General features: G+C 34.9%; 8 protein-coding genes across 9 annotated transcripts; 4 read left to right on the forward strand and 4 right to left on the reverse strand.

Annotated features, from left to right (window-relative positions):
• Window positions 1–137: 137 nt before the first annotated feature.
• Window positions 138–2376, reverse strand: LOC120775746 (probable ATP-dependent RNA helicase DDX52). 2 transcript variants are annotated; one of them, XM_040106073.1, is made up of 6 exons: window positions 2174–2376; window positions 1869–2090; window positions 1286–1797; window positions 882–1215; window positions 516–826; window positions 138–453 (listed from the first exon to the last, which is right to left on the reverse strand). In XM_040106073.1, exons 1-6 carry the CDS (start codon window positions 2249–2251, stop codon window positions 141–143), a joined length of 1770 nt encoding a protein of 589 aa, XP_039962007.1. In that variant the 5' UTR covers window positions 2252–2376; the 3' UTR covers window positions 138–140. The 2 variants fall into 2 exon arrangements, with proteins under 2 accessions (XP_039962007.1, XP_039962006.1); XM_040106072.1 differs by having other exon boundaries at window positions 1869–2096.
• Window positions 2377–2747: 371 nt separating this feature from the next.
• On the forward strand, window positions 2748–4702 carry LOC120774236 (protein ALP1-like). Its single transcript, XM_040103697.1, has 2 exons — window positions 2748–3209; window positions 3268–4702. The coding sequence occupies exons 1-2, from the start codon at window positions 2844–2846 to the stop codon at window positions 4156–4158; spliced, it is 1257 nt and encodes a 418-aa protein (XP_039959631.1). The 5' UTR covers window positions 2748–2843; the 3' UTR covers window positions 4159–4702.
• Window positions 4703–4771: 69 nt separating this feature from the next.
• Window positions 4772–9184, reverse strand: LOC120774235 (syndetin). The gene is made up of 11 exons (XM_040103696.1): window positions 9068–9184; window positions 8728–9009; window positions 8214–8531; window positions 7948–8136; window positions 7793–7879; window positions 7151–7732; window positions 6580–7092; window positions 6392–6502; window positions 6006–6329; window positions 5817–5929; window positions 4772–5759 (listed from the first exon to the last, which is right to left on the reverse strand). Exons 1-11 carry the CDS (start codon window positions 9131–9133, stop codon window positions 5411–5413), a joined length of 2934 nt encoding a protein of 977 aa, XP_039959630.1. The 5' UTR covers window positions 9134–9184; the 3' UTR covers window positions 4772–5410.
• Window positions 9185–9620: 436 nt separating this feature from the next.
• Window positions 9621–13783, forward strand: LOC120774972 (run domain Beclin-1-interacting and cysteine-rich domain-containing protein). The gene is made up of 10 exons (XM_040104863.1): window positions 9621–9904; window positions 10288–10911; window positions 10989–11591; window positions 11658–12213; window positions 12278–12360; window positions 12421–12728; window positions 12787–12954; window positions 13029–13226; window positions 13289–13442; window positions 13536–13783. The coding sequence occupies exons 1-10, from the start codon at window positions 9677–9679 to the stop codon at window positions 13722–13724; spliced, it is 3111 nt and encodes a 1036-aa protein (XP_039960797.1). The 5' UTR covers window positions 9621–9676; the 3' UTR covers window positions 13725–13783.
• Window positions 13784–14990: 1207 nt separating this feature from the next.
• LOC120774720 (tRNA-dihydrouridine(20) synthase [NAD(P)+]-like) lies at window positions 14991–17038 on the forward strand. The gene is made up of 7 exons (XM_040104470.1): window positions 14991–15326; window positions 15383–15683; window positions 15746–15867; window positions 15939–16109; window positions 16175–16340; window positions 16401–16615; window positions 16684–17038. Exons 1-7 carry the CDS (start codon window positions 15113–15115, stop codon window positions 16932–16934), a joined length of 1440 nt encoding a protein of 479 aa, XP_039960404.1. The 5' UTR covers window positions 14991–15112; the 3' UTR covers window positions 16935–17038.
• A 229-nt stretch (window positions 17039–17267) lies between these two features.
• On the reverse strand, window positions 17268–20148 carry LOC120774718 (mRNA-capping enzyme). The gene is made up of 8 exons (XM_040104469.1): window positions 19802–20148; window positions 18844–19646; window positions 18640–18775; window positions 18444–18582; window positions 18208–18380; window positions 18042–18142; window positions 17784–17977; window positions 17268–17714 (listed from the first exon to the last, which is right to left on the reverse strand). Exons 1-8 carry the CDS (start codon window positions 19988–19990, stop codon window positions 17470–17472), a joined length of 1980 nt encoding a protein of 659 aa, XP_039960403.1. The 5' UTR covers window positions 19991–20148; the 3' UTR covers window positions 17268–17469.
• Window positions 20149–20440: 292 nt separating this feature from the next.
• LOC120773702 (putative peptidyl-prolyl cis-trans isomerase dodo) lies at window positions 20441–21305 on the forward strand. Its single transcript, XM_040102736.1, has 3 exons — window positions 20441–20601; window positions 20729–21040; window positions 21097–21305. The coding sequence occupies exons 1-3, from the start codon at window positions 20541–20543 to the stop codon at window positions 21204–21206; spliced, it is 483 nt and encodes a 160-aa protein (XP_039958670.1). The 5' UTR covers window positions 20441–20540; the 3' UTR covers window positions 21207–21305.
• Window positions 21267–23952, reverse strand: LOC120773699 (protein penguin). The gene is made up of 6 exons (XM_040102731.1): window positions 23419–23952; window positions 23202–23361; window positions 22605–23144; window positions 22086–22488; window positions 21622–22013; window positions 21267–21563 (listed from the first exon to the last, which is right to left on the reverse strand). The coding sequence occupies exons 1-6, from the start codon at window positions 23868–23870 to the stop codon at window positions 21390–21392; spliced, it is 2121 nt and encodes a 706-aa protein (XP_039958665.1). The 5' UTR covers window positions 23871–23952; the 3' UTR covers window positions 21267–21389.
• Between the last annotated feature and the right edge of the window lie 44 nt (window positions 23953–23996).

Genomic DNA, 23996 nt, shown 5'->3' on the forward strand with positions numbered 1-23996 from the left:
ATTATGCACAAAAAAATAATTACAGAGTAACATATTTACAAACGTTTTTATTAGACATATGCTTATACATACATATGTATATATTTGTAAATAAAAAATAATGAATTTCACCGAATTTATGTAAAAATATTTCTAAGAAATTATTGCTGTTTTTTCAATTTAATTTTTTTGCTTGTCGAAGGCTGTGAATTAGAAGACTTTTTCGTGTTCAATTTCGTTTTGCTAGTCTTTTTATCAAATTCAGCACTGGCCTTACGTTTTTTCGCCATTGGTTTTGTATTTTTCTCAACATTATCTTTTTCCTTTTCCACATTCTTCGATATACGCGTTGATATGCTATCACGCTTTGGCGCATGGCTTTCCAGCCACTTTCTTTCGCTTTTCCGTTGTTTCTTCATAGCTAATATGAAATCGGGCACTTTCCCGTTAGATTCCTTAATAATATTTGCAATGCTGGAAAGGAAAAGTTATTAGAATTAATGACCGTAAGTAAGTCATTAATTTAAATTATGTACCTTCTTAAATTTGGCGTGTCATTTTGCGTGAAGAATGTTATGGCCTTGCCGTTTCTGCCCGCTCGGCCAGTACGACCAATACGATGTATATAAGAAATCACCGATGGTGGAAAATCGTAGTTTATAACCAGATTAACACCTTTAAAATCTATGCCACGACCCATTAGTTCGGTACATATTAGCACCCAAATGTGACCTTCTCGAAACGCGCGTACACAATTGTCACGTTGCTGCTGTGAACGATCAGCATGTATGAGGTCGACATTGATGCCGTCGTAAAGCAGCTCCTGGAAGAGTTCCTTAGCACGTTCCTGAAATATCACTTCGTTTTAGAATAAGTGTTTTTTATAAGATATATTCATTTACTTTGCTTTGCACAAAAACCAACACGGGCGGTTTCAGTCCTTTGCGTACCATATCTCTTATGGCTAAAAGTTTCCCACTCTCGGAACCAACAAACAGCAACTCTTGTTCAACGGAATTCGTAGCACTATTTTCATGACCAACTATTACACGCGCCAAGTTGGGAAGATTTTTTATCGCCCACTTCGCCACTGGAACTGTGTATGTCGCACTGAAGAGTGCCAACTTCTTTTTCTTATTTGTACAAGCCGCTAAAATAACATCGACTTGGTCTTTGAAATTATTTACGCCTTCCTCCATCAACCGATCCGCCTCGTCAATGACCAGCCATTCGACTCTGTAATATTTAGATTAAATAAAAATTCGAGAATTGGATGGTTATATAAAAATTAAGAATTAATACATACTCAGTTAGATGTAAAGCGGGTGGTTCTTGCTCCAAAAGAAAACGTACGCGATTCGGTGTGGATATAAGTATGTCATACTTCTTATTCGCATTACCAGAAGTCTCATTGTTGTTGTTTGCTTTTGCTTGGAAGTGTATTTTTAATGCTGTCTGATTTGCCAATTGTACGCATTCTCTATAAATTTGTGCTGCCAATTCGCGTGTAGGTGCCAACACAACCGCACGGAACCCCACCTTACTTGGCTTGCGCAAATCATTGATAATAGGAGCTAGAAAAGCGATCGTTTTGCCTGAACCAGTTGGTGCTGAAGCCATTACGTTGCGTCCCTGTAACAGCAGCGGCATTGCCTGCATTTGTATAGGTGTGGGTTTCGAATAAGTGGCAGTTGTGAGATTTTGCAACAGACGGTCAGACATGCCATATTCATTTTTTAGGTCTTCAAATGTAGTGACAGGTGTGGGAATATTCTTACCACGCACAGTAATTAGATTTTCTTTACGTATCGTTGTCACCTATTGAGAAATGATATTATACCAAAAAATAATTTATGTTCATAAATATTTATTATTTCAATAATACATACCATTTCTTCATGAAGTCTTGCTTCCCTTTCTTCTGGGGTGACTGTCTTTTTAGGTTTCTTTGATATTTGTTTAACATCATCTTTACCATTTATGTAAGTAAAAGACTCTTCTTCCTCCTCAGAACTGAAGCCGTCCGAGCGAGTTTCCTCTTCGTCACTCTCTGCTTTTTTAGAAATTATGGATTGTGCTGTTTTGTTTTCTTGTATTTCTCCAGTCGTGTCCTGTTTCTACAGATATGTGCAAATAAAAATATAAATATCTATTTACTTATTGTTTATTAACTATAAATAGAAAAGGTTCTTACCGCTTTGATTGCAGTTTTAGGTTTTGAATTAAACCGCGCTCCTCTTGTCAACTGTAGAAATATATCATGTGTATCCATTATTATTAATTGGTCTTTCACTTTAAAATAAGGTAAGTTTCCACTTTAATTCTTAAAGTTTTCTGTTAAATTAACTACTTTTATTTGTTTATTAAAAAAACTCGCGAAAAGATTGACGCACGTGTTTTTCCATTACACACAAATAATAAACAGAATAGTGCACTCAGCTGTTCTGAGCAGGGTTGCAGGTGAAGCTGATTCAAGTTTAAAATTACATAACTTTAGAAATACTAATTTTTCGTAAATTTTATCACAGCATGCTGATAATCCTTATTTTGTAATTTGTAATTTTGTTTATTAGAGTAAACTAAAAAAGAAACAATAAATAAAACTTGAGTAGGTGTGAGTAGTAATATTATTAGAATGTGTAATTATAATGGCTGTCAAACTTAAGGTGAACGAACAAAGCTATTATAAACAATAACAATGAACACATCTGTACATACTCTACTTGTAAACAAACCCCCTTCTGATATGTTTTTATGTATACATACCACTAGGGTAGTTTAATTTTGCTGCTTTTTATAAACTGAAGTGATTTGCAATTAATAAATACACAATAAAGTCACACGCAGAAAATTTAATCTTCAAAATGGAAAGTATTTTGTTGCCAAATATTGCCGCAATTTTAGTGAAAGATATGTTAATAGACGAAAACAAAACCAAGGAGAGAACGAATATATTTGCCAAAGCGGATTTTCCGCTACTCTGCAGCGATTCCGATGATGAAGCATTGCATTTTTTCCTACAAAATAAGCGCAGAAAACATGACGATAGCCGTGACAAGCAGGTAGTACCCAACAATTCCAATTCAAAAAAATTTGTGAAAGGAAATAACATACCAGCTGCTTCATGTAAACCTATGCGTCGCCACACGCTAACCGAAATTAACTTACTAAACAAATTTAATACGACACTATTTGAAGGATATTTGCATATGAGTAAAATGACTTTCCTGGTAAGCACAAATTAAAGCAATCATAATGGCAAAATATTGAAATATACATTTTTTGTAGCGCATCTTCAAGAGACTGCGGCCATATTTACCCAGCCAGCATTTACCCACTGCTACACCACCGCAATCGATTTTTTCACTCGCACTCTGGAAACTGTCTACAGATGAACACTTCGAAGATATTGGACGTAAATTCAACATTACGAAATATGTTTGCCAACAAGTTATACGCCTGTTCTGGCGACGTATTTCCGCACAATACGAAGCATTAATTCAATGGCCCAGTACACCAGAAAAGCGTCAGTACACCGTACGGTCCTTTCAAGCAAATCAACAGCTTAATAAATTCCAACAATTATTTGGCATTTTGGCCACCAAACAATTGGATGTATTCCTCGAAGCTGAAAATGAGGAGCGACAAGTGGTATTACAAATTATTTGTGATGGCGATCAGAAAGTAATCGATTGCTTTTTGGTACTCGCGGATGAATATTCATTCGACACCTCTCCTATAGGACAAACATTGGCGCTGAACGTTCAAACAATGCCTCTAGGCAGTTATCTCATTGGCGATGAAAGCTTTCCACTCAAACCCTACCTGCTGCGTCCCATAGGCGCACCCAGCGATGACAGAGAGCGTGCTTTCAATATGGCATTGCAGCCGGCTTTGCTGTTGGCTCAACAAGCGCTAGATTCGATGGCAAAACGATTTAACGCTCTTTACGCGCTGGAAGCACGTAACTTACACGAAGTGCGTAAAATCGTAGATACAGTGTGTGCATTACATAATCTCTGCGTCGACATGGAAGACGATTATGTCGAACGCAAATTGAAGGATATGCAGTTTAATTGGGCCAAAGTTGGAAATGGCGTAATAAGGAAACAGGCAGATGAACATGATGAACTGGGCAAGCAAAAGCGCGCCACAATCATGGCGGAGGTGTTGCGGTAGATGCTTAGTAGTATCCGATTTTATATGATATTAGTAAAGTAACTTAATTATACCTATATAGTTTTGGTTTCAAGCAAACAAATCTTAATCTTCAGCGATTTCGTTTATTCCGAATCATAGCTGCGACATCGCCGACATGTGCTGGTAATATTTATATGTTTTTTTTTTCATTTATAATACAACTTTAAAATTTATGCGCTATAAATACGTTTAATTTAGATTACAATACATTAACAGTGATGTATTAATGTATAAGGTATATATGTATGTGTATAATATGTTGCATATTACTTTTTGTTGCTTTTTATTATTGATACTATCCGTAGAAATATTTGTCCGTCAGGCTGCACAAACGAGTTCAATTACCAACATATAGTAGTTATCAGTTGAACAAAATAAAAGTTATATAACAAGCTAATAAGGTACGTAATCGAAATATAATAATATATAATATGTGTGTATAAATAAAATTGTCTATTTATATGTAAGTATGTATAAAATTAGGTATATGAGAAGAGATAATAAAGTTTCGAGATTCAAGTTACACAAACTTACTCCATTCAAAGGAGTATGAAGAAATTTTTTTATAAATATCATAAGTGAAGAGAGTTTGAAGTACATCATTTCGAGTAATATAGGGTTAATAGGAGATCGATTAAATAGATAATAAATAAATTAGTTTTAGTTATAATGCACATTAAGGGTACGCCCCTCAAGATTTTGCCCTAAAAAAAGAATCCATCAAATGATTTACACAAACTGTGTTACTCATACCACATGGTGTACCGTATACATACAGTACATTTGATGCAGAACTTTAACTGCATAGAACTTTTCATGGAATGTTTTTATGAAAAAATTTTTCGAACAATTTTTATAGAGCAAATAATTTTGTATCAAAAACTCTCATATAAAATATATGGGAAAAGTAAAATAATTTCGCCGCGATTTAAATTCAAAATAAAGAGCTTGTTTACGACCCTTAAGGGAACGTTTTCAAAACACAAATCAACTTGGGCAAACAACGGAAACCTTAGTGTGCATATAAATAACAAGAGGTAAAGTGATTTGCAAATATGCCTACAAATATAAATCAAAAGTGGAATGTTTCGAGACATTAACGTAGCACTGAATAGCACAAAATATACATATATGTGAATATGTAACATATGGATTTTTGAAATTATAAATATTTGTGCAGTGGCCAAATACTTGGCGCTTAATATGACGCTACATGGATTAAATATTCCAACTATGTGCTACTTGTACTTAAATTGAGATTATTGCCATTTCCAACACTAGTGTTATTACCACCTAATAATTGTAATAGTTTTTGTCTGGTGCGTTTGTCGCTCACGCAAACACATTGTATGAGATTGGTTAGTTGCTTTGTGGAATATTGCTCCAGATTGCGCTGCGCATCAATCCATTCTTCGAATTGTTCATTTGAGTAATAATATGCCTTAATGAAACTGTCAACATAAATGCGATGCGCTGGATATTTTTGATTGGAAATCAACTCGAGTATGGACATAAAATTTGTAAAATCTAATTGCATTAGCGCACGACCGCCGGCAGAGCATTTTTTTACATTCGAGAAACTGTAAAAAAACAACAATGATATAAAAATATTATTTAATTAATTTATATATGCTTACCCTTCTACTAGCAAATGCGTCGCGACATGAGCCATGGAGTTCCATATAATTTCCGCAGGTAGATTTATTTCTTTGGCGATTTCTTCCAAACGCATTGCAAAACTTTGAATATTCTAAGATATCACACAATAATTAATTGAAAATATAACACAACAAAATGAATGAATATTTATAATAAATCATACGCACCCGATTCATTATATCAATATAGTTATTATGTTGAAAACTGACGTGGTTCACGTCCCATTTCACTTTGCTGATCATTGCTAAGACCGCTGGCAAATCAATGACGCGCGAAGTAACACAGGTGTACACTGGGCGTGCAATATCAGCCATGAATTCAATGTAGTCGAAATAAGCTGTTAGCATTGGTCGCTCTTGTGGCGCTAACAAATGGTTGAGGTAATTGTGTAGCGTTTGAAACTGCTGTGTCATACAATGGCCACTCTCTATCGCAACTATGCGCTGTGAAAGGCCGTACAGAGTATCTGGATTCGCCAGCTCGTTATTAATCTGCAATTAAATGTAAAAATTGGAGTTATGTAAAGTATTATAATTTCATGGTGCCAACACACCAGTGATGAAAAGTTTAGTGGCCAAATCTTTATATTTGTTACGACATTATCCAGAACTGTTTGGAGTTTTTGCTCAAGACGTGCGTTGTAAAATTTTTCCATCGTCACGGGCTGGAAAAAAAATGTAACGTTTATAAGCAATATTTTTCTTACTGTACAAAATCGTATATTTAACTCAGTAAACTTACAGCATCTTTGCCGAAAATTTCATGCACCGCATAGGCGTAGAAGTCCATCAATTCCAACATGCTCGCCACAATTTTCGGTGAAATGCAATGCAACAACTTACACATTTGTAGGTAACGGCCAATGCAACGGAATACGTTCAGTGTTGTGTTATTTACAATAACACACGCATTGCCAGCCTCATCTTCATATTTGCTTTGCATGCTTTTTTGCTCGTCATCACTGTCCTCTGAGAAGTAGCAGGATGCCTCGTCTACAATACCGGAGAGTATGTCCTCTTCAAGCATAGCCACATCTAGGCCACCATCAAATGGCGAACTCTTCTCAGAGAAACGCAGAAAGTAACCATAGGAACCGTAAATGGAACTACCACCGTCTTGCGAATGCACCGACACTAATTCGTCACAATTGTTATTGCTTGTTGGTGAATTATTTACGGATATCGCTGAAACGGCCAAGTGTGCGACAGGCGGAGATTTATGCCGCCTTAACGTGTTGCGTACAGAACGAAATTCCTATGAAAACATTTAATTTAAAATTCAATTAATAACACTTTAACTTATTTTGTTTCACCGGCAACTGGAGTATATTAACAAACGAGTCCACCATTGTCCACGATTCATTATCCAAAAAGAGACATATCTCCTCTAGGCATGTTATGTGATAACGTTGGAAAAATTCCTGACTTTGTACTTGCATTGTTTCAATCAATTTCTCGGACTGTTCACCACAAAACTCCAAGCCAACTTTTTTTAAACGCTGTACTATGGATAATACTTGTATGAATTGATCATACTTCAACGTTTTCAGTTTGGTGCTTTGTAGAAATGTGCAAATCTTTGTTAGAATATCATTCCAAATTCGTGATTGACCCTTCTTCAGCTTTTCTTGTATATAAATGTCGGGCGAGTCTTCCATGTCCAAAGGATAGAGCTTATAATTTTGATGCCAAACGACAATTTGATAGTAGGACGCCAATATAGTCCAGAATGTTTTGCATAAGCTGATCAAGCAGGAAATGTATTTGTCCACAGTCACTTGTTCACAAAGTTGTTCGAAAAGGAATTTCATGTTTTCATCAATATTTGGGTCGTTGAAGGCGCGTAACACTGAGTTTACAGAGGAATGTATAGCGGAGATGAAATTTATGTGCAGCTGAACAAAACGAAAAAGTTAGATATAAGAAAAGCAAACATAATAAATACATCAACCAACCTGGTCCATAGCCATCAGCGATTTGTTGAGCAGTTTGTAAGCTTCTTGCAGCTTCGCATACTTCCGCATATCAAAATTCAAAATCATCTATAAAGATATCAGTTATTTAAATATTGATAAAAAAAATTGCATACGTGTGTGTAATGATTATTCACCTCATTGAGAACTGTGTCCAACTGAAACTCCGTTAGCAAAAGGGTTTCTTGTAGCTTCTTATTCAATGACTGCACGCAGTTGTATTGCATATATTCTTCAGCAGAATCTTTACACTTAAGGAGCAAACCAATTGCACCAGAGTAATTGTAGTCCGAAAGAAATTTTTGCACTTCGACGTCAGTTGATTTCTAAAAGATACGTTAATAAATGTTAATTAATTGCTACATGTGCATACACATATACACCACATGTAAAACTATCTTACCAGTTTTTTAATAGCGAGCAAAGTATTTAAAAGCTCCTTAAGTATTTCACGCTTTCGATAAGATGCTAATATTTCTAGGCTTGTTGTGGTTAAATTGACTTTTGCATAATTTAAATAAGAACGTGCTTTTCGACAAGTCCATAGGGACTCTTCCAGATCTTTTTGTATATCATTAATGGATGCAAACTCCTCGTTACAAGCGCTACGTTGCTCTAATATGTTTTGCAGTACTTGCTTTGATAGGACCTTATGCTGTGTACGCAATTGTGCAATCGTTCCATCAATTAGTTGAAAATTTACACCGTCACTGAGAACTTTCTACAGAAGGAAATAAAAACAATTATGTATATATGTACATGGTGCGTATGGTGTGAAGAGATAAAACTGGTTTTGCAGCATTTTTGAGACATATGCACGTCTCCATTCTTAAGTGACTACGTCATACATTGTCATCAATGTGTAATGCACTTTCCATACATGTTGAAACAGCAACTATATAACTATTTTACCTCACCTGAAGTTCATATTGACCATGCACATTGCGCCCCTCCTCCCCTTCTGGTTGAAAATATATTTCCTCTATACTCTCCAGTATTTCTTGGTCGGATTTTTGTGCGTTGGCAGTAGTATCAACAATATCGGAATTAGATGCATCAATTTCAAGACTTGGTGATAACGATGGTCCATTGATTCCAGCTTTCTGTTTGTTTGCAGATGCTTCCGTAGGCTCAGTTGTGACACTCTGAATGAAGTAATCGGAGAAACCCATAGCTGGTATTTTTAACTGCCTATTGGCCTGCAGATTGTTTAATGGTGAAATAACTCCTCAAACTCTATAAAATATATTTAAATACCTGTTTGTGCAGCAAGTCCATAAACTTTGTTTTAAATTCATCCATTTTTGCTTTTGGATGATGCATTTTTCTGCTAAACCCGTTGGGAGGAGAGTTCGCAAATGTTTAACAATAAAGTTGACAGTTCAAGAAGAATGACGGGTTGTATTGAAACTGTTTTTTAATGAAGTAATTTATGGTAGTTTTCCAGAAAAATAATTTATATTAATAAATAAAATTTGATATTAATTCAGAAGTTATTGGAACATATTTTCATAAAAGCCGCTCAGCTGAACATTTACCGTTTTTAGAGAACATAACCCTGAAGAATTTATATATTATTTTTAATTAAATGTATTATTGTTTTTTTATTGCGGGATAATTCTTTCTCCCGAACGTAATTCAGTCAATAATATTTAGACAAATGAAATAGATTATTATAAACTATAGTTTATAATATAAGATTATTATTTGATTAATATTTCATCGATTTCATTTTTTCGACTGTTATCGATATTATTATTAAATCGCTATGCTTAGCGTAAAAATACCATGAAATAGTAAATTTAATTGTATACATTGCGTGATAAAATGTCTTCTATAATAAATATTTTTATTTCAATTCAATAAATGAGCAAAATGTCAGCATATTGTGTGAACATTAACAATGTCGAGATGGATCTTCCTGTTCTGTTGGCCAATTTAAAAAAATCTTGTGGATTATGGTTCCTAAACGAACGACATACAAGTGTCACACTAAATAATGAAAACAACTTCTCCTCATATGAAAACATAACAACAGCCACTGTGGAGATATTGCGTCATGGATTGCGTATAAATTCAGGGAATACCATAACGGTGAGATCTCAGCATTAACGACCTTTTGTATTGTGAAAAGTGTGTGTGCCTACTTACTTTGTAATTAGTATTAGCATATTTTTTCATTGATTTATTGTTTGATACATAAATCTGCAGATAAGTGTTGGCATAATTTTTGTATGTGTGTATGTAATTATATATGTTCATAAAAGATAAACCTTGAATTAAATGCGTATTGATAGAAAAAAAAGCTAAATGTAAAATATTTATACATATGTTAAATGTATAGTTTTTCCAATGTATTTGCCTTTTTCCAATTAGAAGTAGATTTTTTTAACTTATTGGTATTTAATATTCTATGACTATATAGTAGTTCTTAAGCTTTGCATTACAATTTTAAATTATATATTTTTGTTTTTAAGGCGATCTGTAACTCAGCAATGGGTTCATCTAGCGAAAATATTAACCTTGATAGTCCCGCCGGTTTTAAAAAGCTTGTGGAAGATTTTGAGTGGGTTTGTAGGTCGGCGCAGATTCGTGATTCATTTGCGGCGGATTTCTCTATTGAACCGGCGTCATATGGAAGTAGCATAAAACAAACCGTAGGTGCACCATCTGTAATTAATGACCGTGGGCAGTATCCCATTGAAAGATTTCTTCGTTCCTGGGTGCTACGTAATTTACAGTCGAATTGCTTAAGTGTCTGCTTGCAAGTTTTGGTTGCAGAAAAAGAATTGATCAATACATACTATGCAGAAGAAGCATTCCTACGAAATGAGGCGTATTCGACAGCGCTTTTTATTTGTTTATCAGCAGTGGAATTGAATCAATATAGTCTGATAAGTCAAATAGATACAAAGCTCTACAGTCCAAAATCCGGTATGGGATCCTTGACTACTACAACGAAAGTTAAGCACAGGCGGACCAATTCACATCCCACATTCTCAATATCTCCGCCTAAAAATACAAATATTACAAAGACTACTGACATATACAAGGAAACCAATGAGGAGAAAAACGTTACAAAAAACGATTTACGTAAAATGGTAATTAAGAAAATAGTGAATATATAATATAACAGCACTTATAAAAGGTATATTAAAATATATGTTTTCTTTTGTAGACTGATTTTACAAATGCTGCATTGAACGTCCCTGCTTTCCTAACATTTCGTAAAACCAAAAGCCTTCCAACATTGCAATACAAACCCCACGCATCGTTCGGATTGTTTTTATGCGTAACGCCTAGACCACGTTCTAAAACAATGGCTATTAATTCGCAAAATTGTTTACGGAAAGATAATAGGCAGCCATTTGTCAAATCAGATGATTTTAATGCGGAGTCAACTCCTGCCAATACGCCAAAAATGAGTAATAACAACGGTTCCTGTTATTCTAATTCTACTACTAACACAACAACCACTTCAAGTTCATTATATTCTGGTAGCGATTTCCCTGACATTGAGCTGCCTTCGAAAAATCAGCAAAGCCAACAGCAAGTATTTGCTTCGACGAAATTAAGCCAGCGATCTTCTTCCTCAACACCTACGCCTTCCATTTCTTCCTCTAATACTGCGCCTGCCCGTCGCATAGAATTCATTAATTGCGATGATATCAAAATCTGGACCGATCAGGCTTATGAACAAACTCAAATCCAACAAAGTGATTTTAGCCGGGGAATTCCAACAACCGATCCATGTACCATACCGCAAGGTTTTGAACCACAGGTGATACCCAATATCATTTTAAATTCTACATGTGCTTTAAATTTAAATGTAAATTATCTCTTGCAGAAAGCGAAAAGCGCAAGTCCTTTAGGCAGTTTTCTATGTAATCTGTTTAGCACACCTCCCACATATACCCATTGGTCCATATCTAATCAAAATGATAACCGTTTTGTTAGCAGTTTAGATGATACCGAAACTAATGGTTTTACTGCGGCATTATCCTTTCCATGTAATTTGAAGCAACCTGCGGATAATTCGAAAATGTCGTCTGGTGTCTTCGATGCATTCATGCCTGTTTATGGGCAAAAGTTGCGTTCGCGACACTCCCAAAGCTTGTTTGAGGATGGTGTAAGTACGCTCGATTATAAAACATCAGCAAATGAATCGGAGATGGTTAGATCAGTAAAAACAGGTGCCAAATTAAATGAAACTTCGAAACCATTGCCAAAATGTGAACAATCGTTAACAGACTTTTTAGAAACTTCGCAAATGTCTCGAAATAACACTGAGTTGGAAAAAGAAAATGCACATTTTCGTGTATCGGAAGCGATAATCTCGGCAATCGAACATATAAAATGGGATAACAGCACCGAACCAGAGAAAAAATGGCGACGTAGAAAAGGTAAATAATATTGTAGTTTTTTTTAATAGATTATTTACTTATGTAACTGTTATACACTTTTTAGAAGTAAGTCAATCTACAACTGCCCTAACTGCCACAGATTGCTTGAGCACTGAAAATACAAAGAGTCGTATTCGTAAAACTGATGTATGTATTTAGAAAATTTACCTCTTAAATTAACTAATCTTATTGCAAAACAAAATATAGACTCCTCCCGATGAAACCAGCGAATATATTCCTTACGCAGAGTTAAATGAGAGTTGTTTAGATTCACTTTCTGCTGAAGTTGTTGGCCTCTCACTTATTTCCAAATTTAATGACAAACATCTGCCAAAAGTGTCGGAGTTGAAATGGCTGGTTTCCGAGGAAGATACTCCACAACAACTTTTGCCAATGCCGGATAATAGTCCTACCTCGAATCCCGATGAAAATGTGATACAACCACTTACACGTGGGACGCGTTATTGGGCGCCACCACGTCAACAAATTATCTTTACGGATCACCCCTCGACTAGGTACTCTTGTTTTTGGTTTTAATTGAATTACGAATTGATAAGTTATTGTCTTTTACAGTCGTAAGGAGTTGATACAAAAGCAGAACAACCGTTGCGCGGGCTGTGGAATGCGAGTTTCTCGGCAATATATCAGTAGTTTCCGCTATTGTACGTATCTTGGTAAATATCATTGCACCGGATGTCATCGCAATCAGATATCACCTATTCCCGCAAAAATTTTACATTCGTAAGTGACTTTGTAATCTATAAAGTTGGTCAATATTGCATATTTGATTTTTCAACGTATTTGTGTCAATACAGTTGGGATTTCAAGTGTTATCCGGTTAGCGTTTTCGCCTATCGCTTATTGGATCAGATGTATACGTATCCACTGTTTTACGTGCCAGACTTAAATCCAGCTCTATACATAAATAATAAAGCGCTTTTAAATGCGCGAAAGAAACGTGTTCACTTGAAATTCGTTAAAGATTTTGTGAAGACTTGCCGCTTTGCAGTGAGGTACTTAAAATTGTTTTCGTCAGTTGTTATAATTGAAGCCAACTGTTTATCTTTATTTATAGAGAGCAAGTTTACTTCGAAAGCATACCAGAGCATATTGCAAACGATGCGGATGTTTGGTCATTGTCCGATTTCATTGATGTGCGAAACAAAAGTATGCAACACTCAATTGATCAACTCATTGATAAATGCGAACATCATATTTTCAATTGTGTGGTGCGTTGCAATATTAAATATAGATATATGTATATAACACTTTTTTATGGTTAGACATTTGTATGTACATTTTATATTTTTTGCTTACAATAGCTTTGTACAGCCCGTGGATTCCACTGTGAGTATTGCCAAAAGGATCAAGTGATATATCCATGGCTAAAAAATGTGTTTCGTTGTGATCGTTGCGGTTCTTGCTTCCATTTGAACTGCTGGAAGTTAACGTCCAATACGTGTTGTAGATGCCAAAGAATAAGCAAAAGACAAGAGATTGCGGTTACCTGAAACGCAATACAACAATGTTCCACGTCGAAAATCCAAATGTACCTTAACCCAAATTCGAATATAATGCAAACGCAAATACTAATAAAAATAGTATGTGCGTATAAATACTTAGATATTACTAGTTGAATTTGACCTGTAAATATTGCTTAGCAGAATAGTAAGAATAGTGCGCAAAATTGTTATTTTCTTGTAATTCAACTTGGAGACAAATACTTTATAGTCCGTTCTATTTACATCATTATGTTATTTATATGTATTAAACTATATATTCAAATGTTGCGTTAAAGTGAGGTTATAAAAGCCTGAGCACAGGAAATTTTTTATTTTATTGTTGTAATTATTTAATAATTTAAAAAAAATCTCTAAACATAGGTAATTTCTTTAAACTTGTATGTTGTTGTAGATTTTGTAGCCTAAATATGTCTCCATTGAACATATGTTTTAGCTTATATAGTGGATGTCGAATTTTTATTAACGAGAAAATATTACAACTTATAACATTATGTAATATAGCTCTAAAAGCTTATTTTTATACAGTACGAAGTATTAAACGACATTAAAGTGAGTCATCTTATTTTTATTGTAATTTATATGTACATATTTTACTATTCTAAACAAAATTGTAAACTATTGCTAAAATGTATACGAAAGTATTTTATTGAATGAATTACTACCGAATTTGTATTTATATTTGCTTTGAGCGTTCAATATCTGTGCTATTTTGAAATTAGTAATTAGTAAAAATAACTTAAAACGAAAACATCATTAGACCAACATCAGTTTTTATAAAAATAAAATACAAATTTACTAAAAATATTTAACTACAAATGATGTTTTCTTATTCGTTATGTATATTTAATTGAACTAAAAACCCAAACTTTTTGAACTAACTATAGTAAATGAGCGATAAGGAAGTGTGTTTAGCTCTATAATGAATTTTTTTTTACTGTTTTATATTATATTTGGAACAGGCAAATAATACATTAAAAAAATGCAGTTAACATTTAAATTTATATTTTTATTCTTTAATATCGAAAATCTTAATTTAATTAAAAATTATTAATAATTTGTAAATTGTTTAAATTAATTTTTTTTGAAAAAAAAAATGGAAAAAATTAAATTTCGAATACTAAGCATATAATTTAAAATTGGTGGAAATTTATATATGTGGATAATTTTTAATCCTCTTTTAATAAATTCTCGATTTTATAATCTCGATACAATTTATTAAAGTAACACTGAAACAGCATGTGAACGGACCTTAATTAATCAGCAGAGTTGAAAAAATCAATCAGCTGATTGTCTAAAAGCATGCTATAGGCGATTGTGTACGCAAAGAAATTATATTTGTGACAACTAAGTATATTTATATTTCGCACAGTAAATTGATGAATTTAAAGAGTTATTTACGTTTATTAAAAAAAATGACAGTGGGAGGAAATGGCACAAGTTTGGACTATCGCAATAAGGTAATAATGGCGCCGATGGTTCGAGTTGGAACTTTACCAATGCGTTTGATGGCTTTGGAATTCGGTGCAGACATTGTTTATACAGAAGAATTAATTGATTTAAAGTTAATGCGAAGCAAGAGACGTGTAAATGGTAAGCGTGTAAATATATGAGGATTGTATTACAATTAATGCTTTCTCATATAACAGCTGCATTGGGCACCATTGACTTTGTTGACAGAAGTGATGGAACAATTGTATTTCGCACTTGTGCAAAGGAACGACAACAACTTGTGCTGCAGTTGGGAACAAGTGACGCAGAACGCGCATTAAGCGTAGGCAAACTAGTAGAAAATGACATTGCTGGGCTAGACATAAATATGGGATGCCCCAAAGAATTCTCCATAAAAGGAGGAATGGGTGTAGCACTACTTGCTCAACCAGATAAGGCGGAGCACATCCTAACAACACTATGCAAAAATTTGAGCATTCCAGTAACCTGCAAAATTAGGTAAGTGTAAAATTACTAAAATAGTAAGGAAAGGAAGACTAATTTAAAACAAAAACAAACAGAATTTTACCAGACCTCAACGATACGATCAAATTGGTGCAGCGTTTTGCAACTACAGGAATAGCTGCTATTGCGATACATGGGCGTACGCGGGATGAACGACCACAGCACGCGCCACATCCAGGCAAATATTGCTACTAATACTAACGTTTATGTAGTTTCATTAAATTAATTTATATTTCATATCTTAAATAGATTTTATACGAGAAATTGCGAAGGCGGTCAATATACCAGTGATTGCAAATGGCGGTTCCAAAGAGTTTCAGAAATATAAAGACTTAATAAGATTTCGCGATTTGTGCGGTGCTACTAGTGTTATGGTGGGTAGAGCTGCACAGTTGAATGTTTCTATTTTTCGAAAAGAAGGTAATTTGTTTTAATTAATTAATTTAATTAAAAAGGTATAATAATAAATAATAATTACATCTTAGGAATGCTGCCTATGGATGATATTATTGTTAAGTATTTAAAGCTGAGTGTCGACTACGATAACGCAGCACATAACACGAAATATTGCGTGCAAAACATATTAAAAGAGTTGCAAGAATCACCGCGTGGTAAACAATTTTTACAATGTCAGACGCTACAACAAATGTGGTAAGCACTGTTATTTAGTTATATGAAATGTATGCAATTTTAAGAGATTTTCACACACAGTGAAATCTGGTCGCTGGGCGATTATTGTTATCGCAAACAATTGGAACTGCAAGAGCGCGGAAACTTTGGCAGACGTGAAGTGGCGCCTGGCATGATACCTGATGATGACACCAGTGAAGGTCCCGAAATAAAACGACAAAAAATGGATATACCACCACTAGAGGCTGATGTTGTGCAACACAATATTGCATTCTTGCGTTCGAATTACAATAGCGGTCTGTATAAAAAATTTGCTGGTTTTTGCTTCCTGTATTCAACTTGTTTTTCACAATACCCAATATAGATACAGAATTGCCAAAAACAAAACTCTACACGTATGCTGGTCGTAACAACATAAGCATAGCGCAATATGAAACGCAACGCATTGATAAACTCTTCCGTGCCATTTGCACTTTCAACGGCAAACGGTATACGAGCTCATTTTGGGAGAAAAATAAAAAACAGGCCGAACAGGGTGCAGCACTGGTATGTTTACTTGACATTGGCGAAGTAACGGAAGATGATTTAATAAAAAATGGTAGCATATTACGGTGATATATTGATTATTATTTATGTAAATATGACTTATAAATGTTTTTACTGCAATGGTGATAATGAAACTTAATAAAAAAAAAAAAAAGAGTTAAGTTTGTATTAGAGCTATACGGTTTGTTGCTGTAGTAGTCAAAAGAAGGAAGGACAGATGTGCAGCGGTTTGGGGAGAAAATGACGTGTGCCGAATTTCAGATCAATATCCTTAAAACCGAGGGACTAGCTTGCATATATGCAGACAGACGGACATGGCCCCTCTGGCTGTAACAAAATTCGTGGCAAATTTCAAATCCCATGTTCAGGATCGAAATATGAAAAGTGTAGGTTAATGCACGATTATCGCTTATTTAAAAAAAATTAATTTATTATGTCACGTTATGTAACGCTTTCAATCATATATTTTCCCAATATGATTATCATATCTATGTTTTGAACTTTATACTCTCGTATAAAATTTGCGTATTTTGTGTATTAAACTTAATTTAAAAGTTCTATTTTACTGTTAACATTTATTGCGGTTCATGCTGTTCTAACTCCCCTATTTTTGTTGACGGTTGACGGTTTGATGATGGTTTTGTAGTTCTGGTTGTTGATGTTGCTGCACTGGTGGCTGGCTATGTCTCTGCTGCTGCTGCTGGTGCTGGTGCTGATGATGATGTTGAGTATGGTGAGGCTGACGCTGTGGTGGTGGCATCATGTCATTGTCATCTCGATGTCCATAGTTGGCAATAAAGTGCAGTAAACCTTGCTGAGTTATCGGATAACGAATACTTTCCATAACCGCTATAACATTATGGATAGAGATAGAATTTTATAAAATTATAATTTGTGCAATTGACATTAGGGACTCACAGTTGGCAGTGTTAAAACTATTCGGAAGTGTTTTGTCTGTGCGTTCGCGCATAAATTCCCATTCGCCCTTTTGATTTATGGCGCATTCAATGATCTTATTATCTAAATTCTTCAATGCTTTCGTGTATTTCATCTTGGAAAAATATTCTGTTGTGCCACCGACATAAAGGTAGCCCACTTTCTCAGTTAACATGCTATAAAGAAGAAAATGCTTTAGTACACATTTTAAAAATATATGAAATAAAAGATTGCACTAACCCCGGGGCACTTTCCACTTTTATTTTAAGTCGAAAATCGATTGAGTTCATATTACTTGGTTTCCATTTAAGTACGTCCTTGCACACGCCAGCTGTGTAGGGCTGAAAAAGTGTTTTTATTATTACAGCAGCTCTAGTTGTTAATTTATTTTTTTTCTTAATCTTACTTGTTTTGAAGGTTGAAAAATTAAACCATCGGGTACATGTAATAACGACTTTGAGAACTTTTCACCCAGTAAAGAGGCAGATTGGCGAATGTCCCAAAATTCTTTATTACGAATGCTGAATGGTTCCAACGGTCTATTGATCAGTCCTTTGGTGATAGCCTCATAGCGTGGTTCTAAAAAATATGCGTTTGAAAAGATTTATTAAGCATGTCTAGTTCGTTTGGATACCAACACACCTATAATTTCTTTTTTGATGCAAGTCAGCCGCTCTGGATAGAAGGGTTTCGAACCAATGTCATAATTGGAAAATTTAATTATATCGTATATGAGGTAGCGCGGAATAGATTCACCATTGAGTTTGTCAATAACCATTTCCTAATGCAAACAATTATTAACATTACGGTTGAAAAAAATACTAATTTGATAGCTTACTCCATCTAAAAGTGTGTTTTCTAAGTGTTGACCTAAATTGCCAGCTTTGACAAATGTTATGTTTTCGACTTGGAAACAAGTATTGTTCCTGTCGAAAAAGTAAATCTCATCACGTTTATTAATAAGCATCATGTACCTGTAGTTAATAGTTAAAAAATTAGTAGCAATAAATATTATAAACACATTTATGTATATATTGCTTACCGCGAGCCATCCGCCTTCCACGACACACGATATGGAATCTCGCTTAAACGTTTTAAATTATTCTTGTCCATAGATACGGGCTGCGCACCAGGAAAACCTGATTTCTTCCAACCGCACATTTCCTGTACCTTTAGCTGTAAATCTCCCAACCTTGGTTGGTCGGTTACTTGCACTACACCTGGAACACCGCTCATGAAGGTGGCATTTTTAATTACCAACTCTTTGCGTCGCTTCTTTTTATGGCCACCACCATTAGAAGCGCCTGGTTCATCTTCAGTTTGATCATCTTCTTCGTACTCCTCTTGTTCGTCGCCATTGACGTTGTTTAAGTCGTCTGCTTTACGCTTATGCGAGTCGTAGGAGTTTGCGTCATTTCCATCACCGTCATCATATTCTAAACACCATGCTGGTAGGGTAGGCGCTGGTAGAGGGTCCTCATCATCTTCGTACCGACGAAATAACTCATTAATATAGTCCTGTTTGTAAATTCCTGGTGGACGTGCCTCTGCAAATATGGCTATTGCTGCTTCAATTGAGTAATCCAGCCTTTCCACTAAGTAGGAAGCAATTAAAAATCCTGTTCTATTGAAACCATGTGTACAATGTACGCCTACAGTTTCAAAAGGACGTTCATTGACAAAGCGGTCAACAATTTCGATAAATGATTGGGTTTGCTCTGGCGAAGGTGTTTCTCCATGGCCGCGACACTGTAGCTTTACATATTGAGCATCGCGTGATTCAACAATTTGACGATTGTAAAAACGCGTTGTGTTGGTCAAATCAATCCAAAGGCCCAGCTTTAACTAAAATTACAAACTATTATTGCCAAAATTATACGAAAATAATATATTGATCTACAACAGCCAAATCGAATATGTATACATGTATATACATATGGTAACATAAAAGTAGTTGTGCATACAATATTGGCGACACGTTGCAGGGTATCAGTACGAACCTTTATTGCTTTAAAATAGTCAAAAATCATTTCAGGATGAAAGAGACATTCAATTGGCACTTGATCATCGAATGCACTACTTAATGGTGTTTTAAATGCCAGAAATCTTTCAGCAATTAATTTTTCGCTCTTTCGTGGGCAATTCAGCCATCGATTTGGTATCGGTCCAGGCTTGGAATTTCGGGACATCTTTCTAATTCAGCACTTTAACACCGGAATAAAGGTGTGTGCTTTTGAACTGCACAATAAAAATCACTATTTATATTTCACTCGCACACAATTTTTTTGTTAGCTTTTTATACACAATTTTAACCAAAGCCACAGACACAATAAATTAAATTTTGCACTATGCTGTCAATTACAGCTGATAGTCGAAGGTGATGGACTTACAATTTTAGTCGACAGCTATCGATTTTGTTTGTTGGTCGCACTTTGACTTACAAAATACTTTATTTATAATTTGTAACAATAATTCTCTTTGCTTTCAAAAATAAAAAATAAAATATTGTGCTTTGTGTTTGTTCTTTCATGAGTATAATTTTTTTTATATTTTTATTTGATTTTTTCTATGTACTGAATTTCGGTACATATCAATCATTCTGAGGTGTTCCGTTTCCATTTTGTCTCTATAAATGAGCTAATCTGCTCTGAGGAGTTGCGGCGTTTTGCACTCATTTCTTGTATCTAAATATTTGCAAATTTTATTCAACTACAAAAAATTAAATAAAGATAAACTATTATGTCAGACACCGAGAAAAATATACCCGAAGGTTGGGAAGTGCGTAAAAGTCGGTCAACGGGTAAGCAATATATGACTTTTATACAATACTTCGATACTGAATGTTATCGCCAATGAATATTAGAATTGCGTATCTACATATTTACAGAAAGGAAAGGAATAAAATTGGCGTATTTTATACTTTGCAGGATTGACTTATTATTTAAATATTTATACAAAAGAATCCCAGTGGGATTTACCGTCTGAGCCCGCAAAAAAGGAGTCGTCTGGTCCTAGTGAGGTGCGATGCTCCCATTTACTTGTTAAGCATAAAGGTAGTCGCCGTCCTAGTTCATGGCGCGAAGAAAATATTACGCGATCTAAGGAAGAAGCACGTGCGATTTTAGATGACTATCGCAAGCAGATTGAGTCTGGTGACACTACATTAGCCGCACTAGCAACTAAGTTCTCTGACTGCAGCTCCGCAAAACGTGGCGGAGATTTAGGTCCATTTGGCAAAGGTATCCACAATTATTGTACTTATGTACTGTACGCTTTCATGTTCATTTTGTTTTAGGTCAAATGCAAAAGGCATTTGAAGATGCAGCATTTAGTTTGAAGGTTGGACAAATGTCGAAAATTGTCGATACAGACTCCGGACTACATATAATCCTCCGTACGGAATAAACAATTTATATTAACATTTAACGCTCCTACTCGATTTAGTTAACTAAAATCGCATTTAAAAATTTCTAATAACTAAACTTTTTATTTTATCTGTAATTACTTTCATATTGTTAGCTAAACAAGTAATCCATTAAAATTATCAAAAATACATGATAAAATTAAAATAAATCAAACGATACTATATTAAAATTCCATTTTATTCAATAATAGCTTTTGCCCAGCACCCTTTTCTTTCTTCAGCACTTCGCTTAATGGCTTAAGGAGCTCTTTTAGTGCCGATTTCACAGCCTCAGTATTTTGCTCGACAACATTTAATAATATAAAGCAGGCCCGGTTTACATTCAACCAATCTCGCAGCTAAAAATTAATAAGGTACATTAATGTGGGTGATATATGCAAATCTGGTATTTCTTACCGTATCAGAATTGAGTTTTTGAACGAGGATTGACCCAAATGTTTCTGCACTCTCGTTTGTGGACAAACGTTCTTTGTCATTTTTGAGAATCTTTTTCAATACAATATGCAGACCAGATTCCTCAATGCCTCGCGCTGTTACCACAGCGACCGGTTCTTTAGCCTCTTCTACTTCATCATCCGATGAATCGTTCTGTGGCTCATCAGCGTCAGCAGCAGCTGCCAAGCGTTTTTGTTTCTTCACTTTGGTTGCTTCTGCAATTATTTTCTCTACATCCTGAATGTTTTTTGTGTTTTTCGCTTTTCCTTCCACTTCTACAGTGACAGTCCAAGTTGTGTCCACAATAACATCAGCGAGGGCTCTGGAAGCTTTCTCAAAGTGCTCTTGGGTTACTAAAGAAGAAGTGAAAACATAACGTGGTTACTTTAAAAAATGGCGAGCATAATTACAAAAAGAACACATACATTTCTTCAATATTTCGGCTGTGACGAGGCCTATATGTCGATTAGACAGCCAAAATTTCGGGTCTTCAGAAATGGCTGTAGATAGGGGCTCTTCGATCTGTTCGAATATTTCTTTACGTCTAACATCTGTATCTTTTTTTCCATATTGCAATCCATCATTAATGCTTGTAATGAAGCTGGGATGGAAGCAATTTGTATCGGCAGGCACAACGAACCATTCAATAACACGGCGACCCCATTGATTTTCCATCAAAGTTTTCAATTCGGGATTCAAATTGTCGTATATTGCTTTCTTAGTTGCTTTTGTGTCATCAAGACAGTTTACTAATGCTATTAAAAAAATATGACCATGTTCATGTGTACTAATTTTTATCAAGTGATCTTTGATGGTTTTTATTATAGCCTGAAAGAAAGAGATTTTTGTTTTAAGTTTTTTTTTGAGTAGAAGTCAAGGTCAATCAAAATAGGAATTGAATTTTAATTGTTTTAAGAAAAATACGTGTTTTTTTATTAACTCACCCGCCTATTTTTAGGAGTGGATTTATAAAAACAAATTATTGCCGCTTGAGTTCCATCCTTAGTTGTTAGCATGAGTGGTATTAGAGGCGCAAATGAACTAACGGTTTCTTCTATTTTATCATCTTCACAAACTGTTAAATATTCCAAAATGACTGCGTGCACCAGAGAATTATCCACTAACTGTTTGTTGGCCAAATGGTTGATGTTGGATTTAACAGCACTCAGTATGGACAATTTCATATCGATTGCATCATTGTAAGCATCAGCGAGTGTTTTTACATTATCATCTTTTGATTGACGATACAGTTCTCCATAAAATTCTTGGCGAAGATAAATGCGTTGTTTTGGGTTTGCTACAGTGTGGTAGGCGTGATCCAGAATTTTACTAGATATATTGTGTCCAGCCAAACGTATTACATTGCCCATAAAACAATCAACAATTTTTGATTTTATAGTAGGTGAGCCATATTTGAACATTCTTAATACACAAAAGTGAGAATATTTAGACACACACATTTCGACGACCAGAGGTAGTAGTTTCTGCACATATATATTGATTAATAAATGTAAATAAATGTAAAAAGACGTATATATTACCTCGGATAATTGATCTCGAAGTGAAGGCGAAGAATGCTTTAACATGCATTGTATGATACGTGCCGTATCGTGTGCCATTATTAACTTCTTTATCACATCGCCACGATTCAGAATATTATAAAGTTTTTCCACGAGCTCAGATTTTTTTTCTGTACGACGACTTCAGGAATATAAATTTAAATTTCTCAGTAGTATAAACAAGAAACACACTAATTACCATTTCAGCTTTTCATAAATTTGTTTAGCTTCCACTGACACCTCATAAGAATCCTTGGCTTGTTTGCGTTTAAGTTTCAGCTCCTTCTTTTCTTGTTTGAATTTACGCCAGTCGGTTTTTTCGCCATCGGCAGCTCCGCTCCCCTTTTCAATCAACTTCTTACCTTTAGCATTCTTATCAAATTTGCCGGAACCATTAAACTTTCCAACGAATTTGTTGGCACCCGGTTTTCCTGAGAATTTATTTACACCTGGTTTGCCAACACTTTTTGGAGGAAATTTCGAATTTGCCGTGAAGTTTATGTTAGACTTTTTAGCAAATTTGCCTGCTTTGGTCAAATCTTCCCCTTTTACCGATTTATTTATGGCTTTGCCTCCTTCGAATTTCGAGGATTTTTTCTTAATTGGACCATCAGTGTCATTCTCCGACGCACGTTTCTTAGCTTTAATCATTGTTATGTACAATTTGTTAAACCAATCGGCAGATTTCTATGTAAAATGCAGCCCACGTGCGTTCAAAATGTTGTTTTCTTTATATGAAATGATTTGAAGTATATCGTATCTACGATTATTGCAACT

This window comes from Bactrocera tryoni, chromosome 4, assembly GCF_016617805.1.
Source record: "Bactrocera tryoni isolate S06 chromosome 4, CSIRO_BtryS06_freeze2, whole genome shotgun sequence".
Classification (NCBI taxonomy): Eukaryota; Metazoa; Arthropoda; class Insecta; order Diptera; family Tephritidae; genus Bactrocera; species Bactrocera tryoni.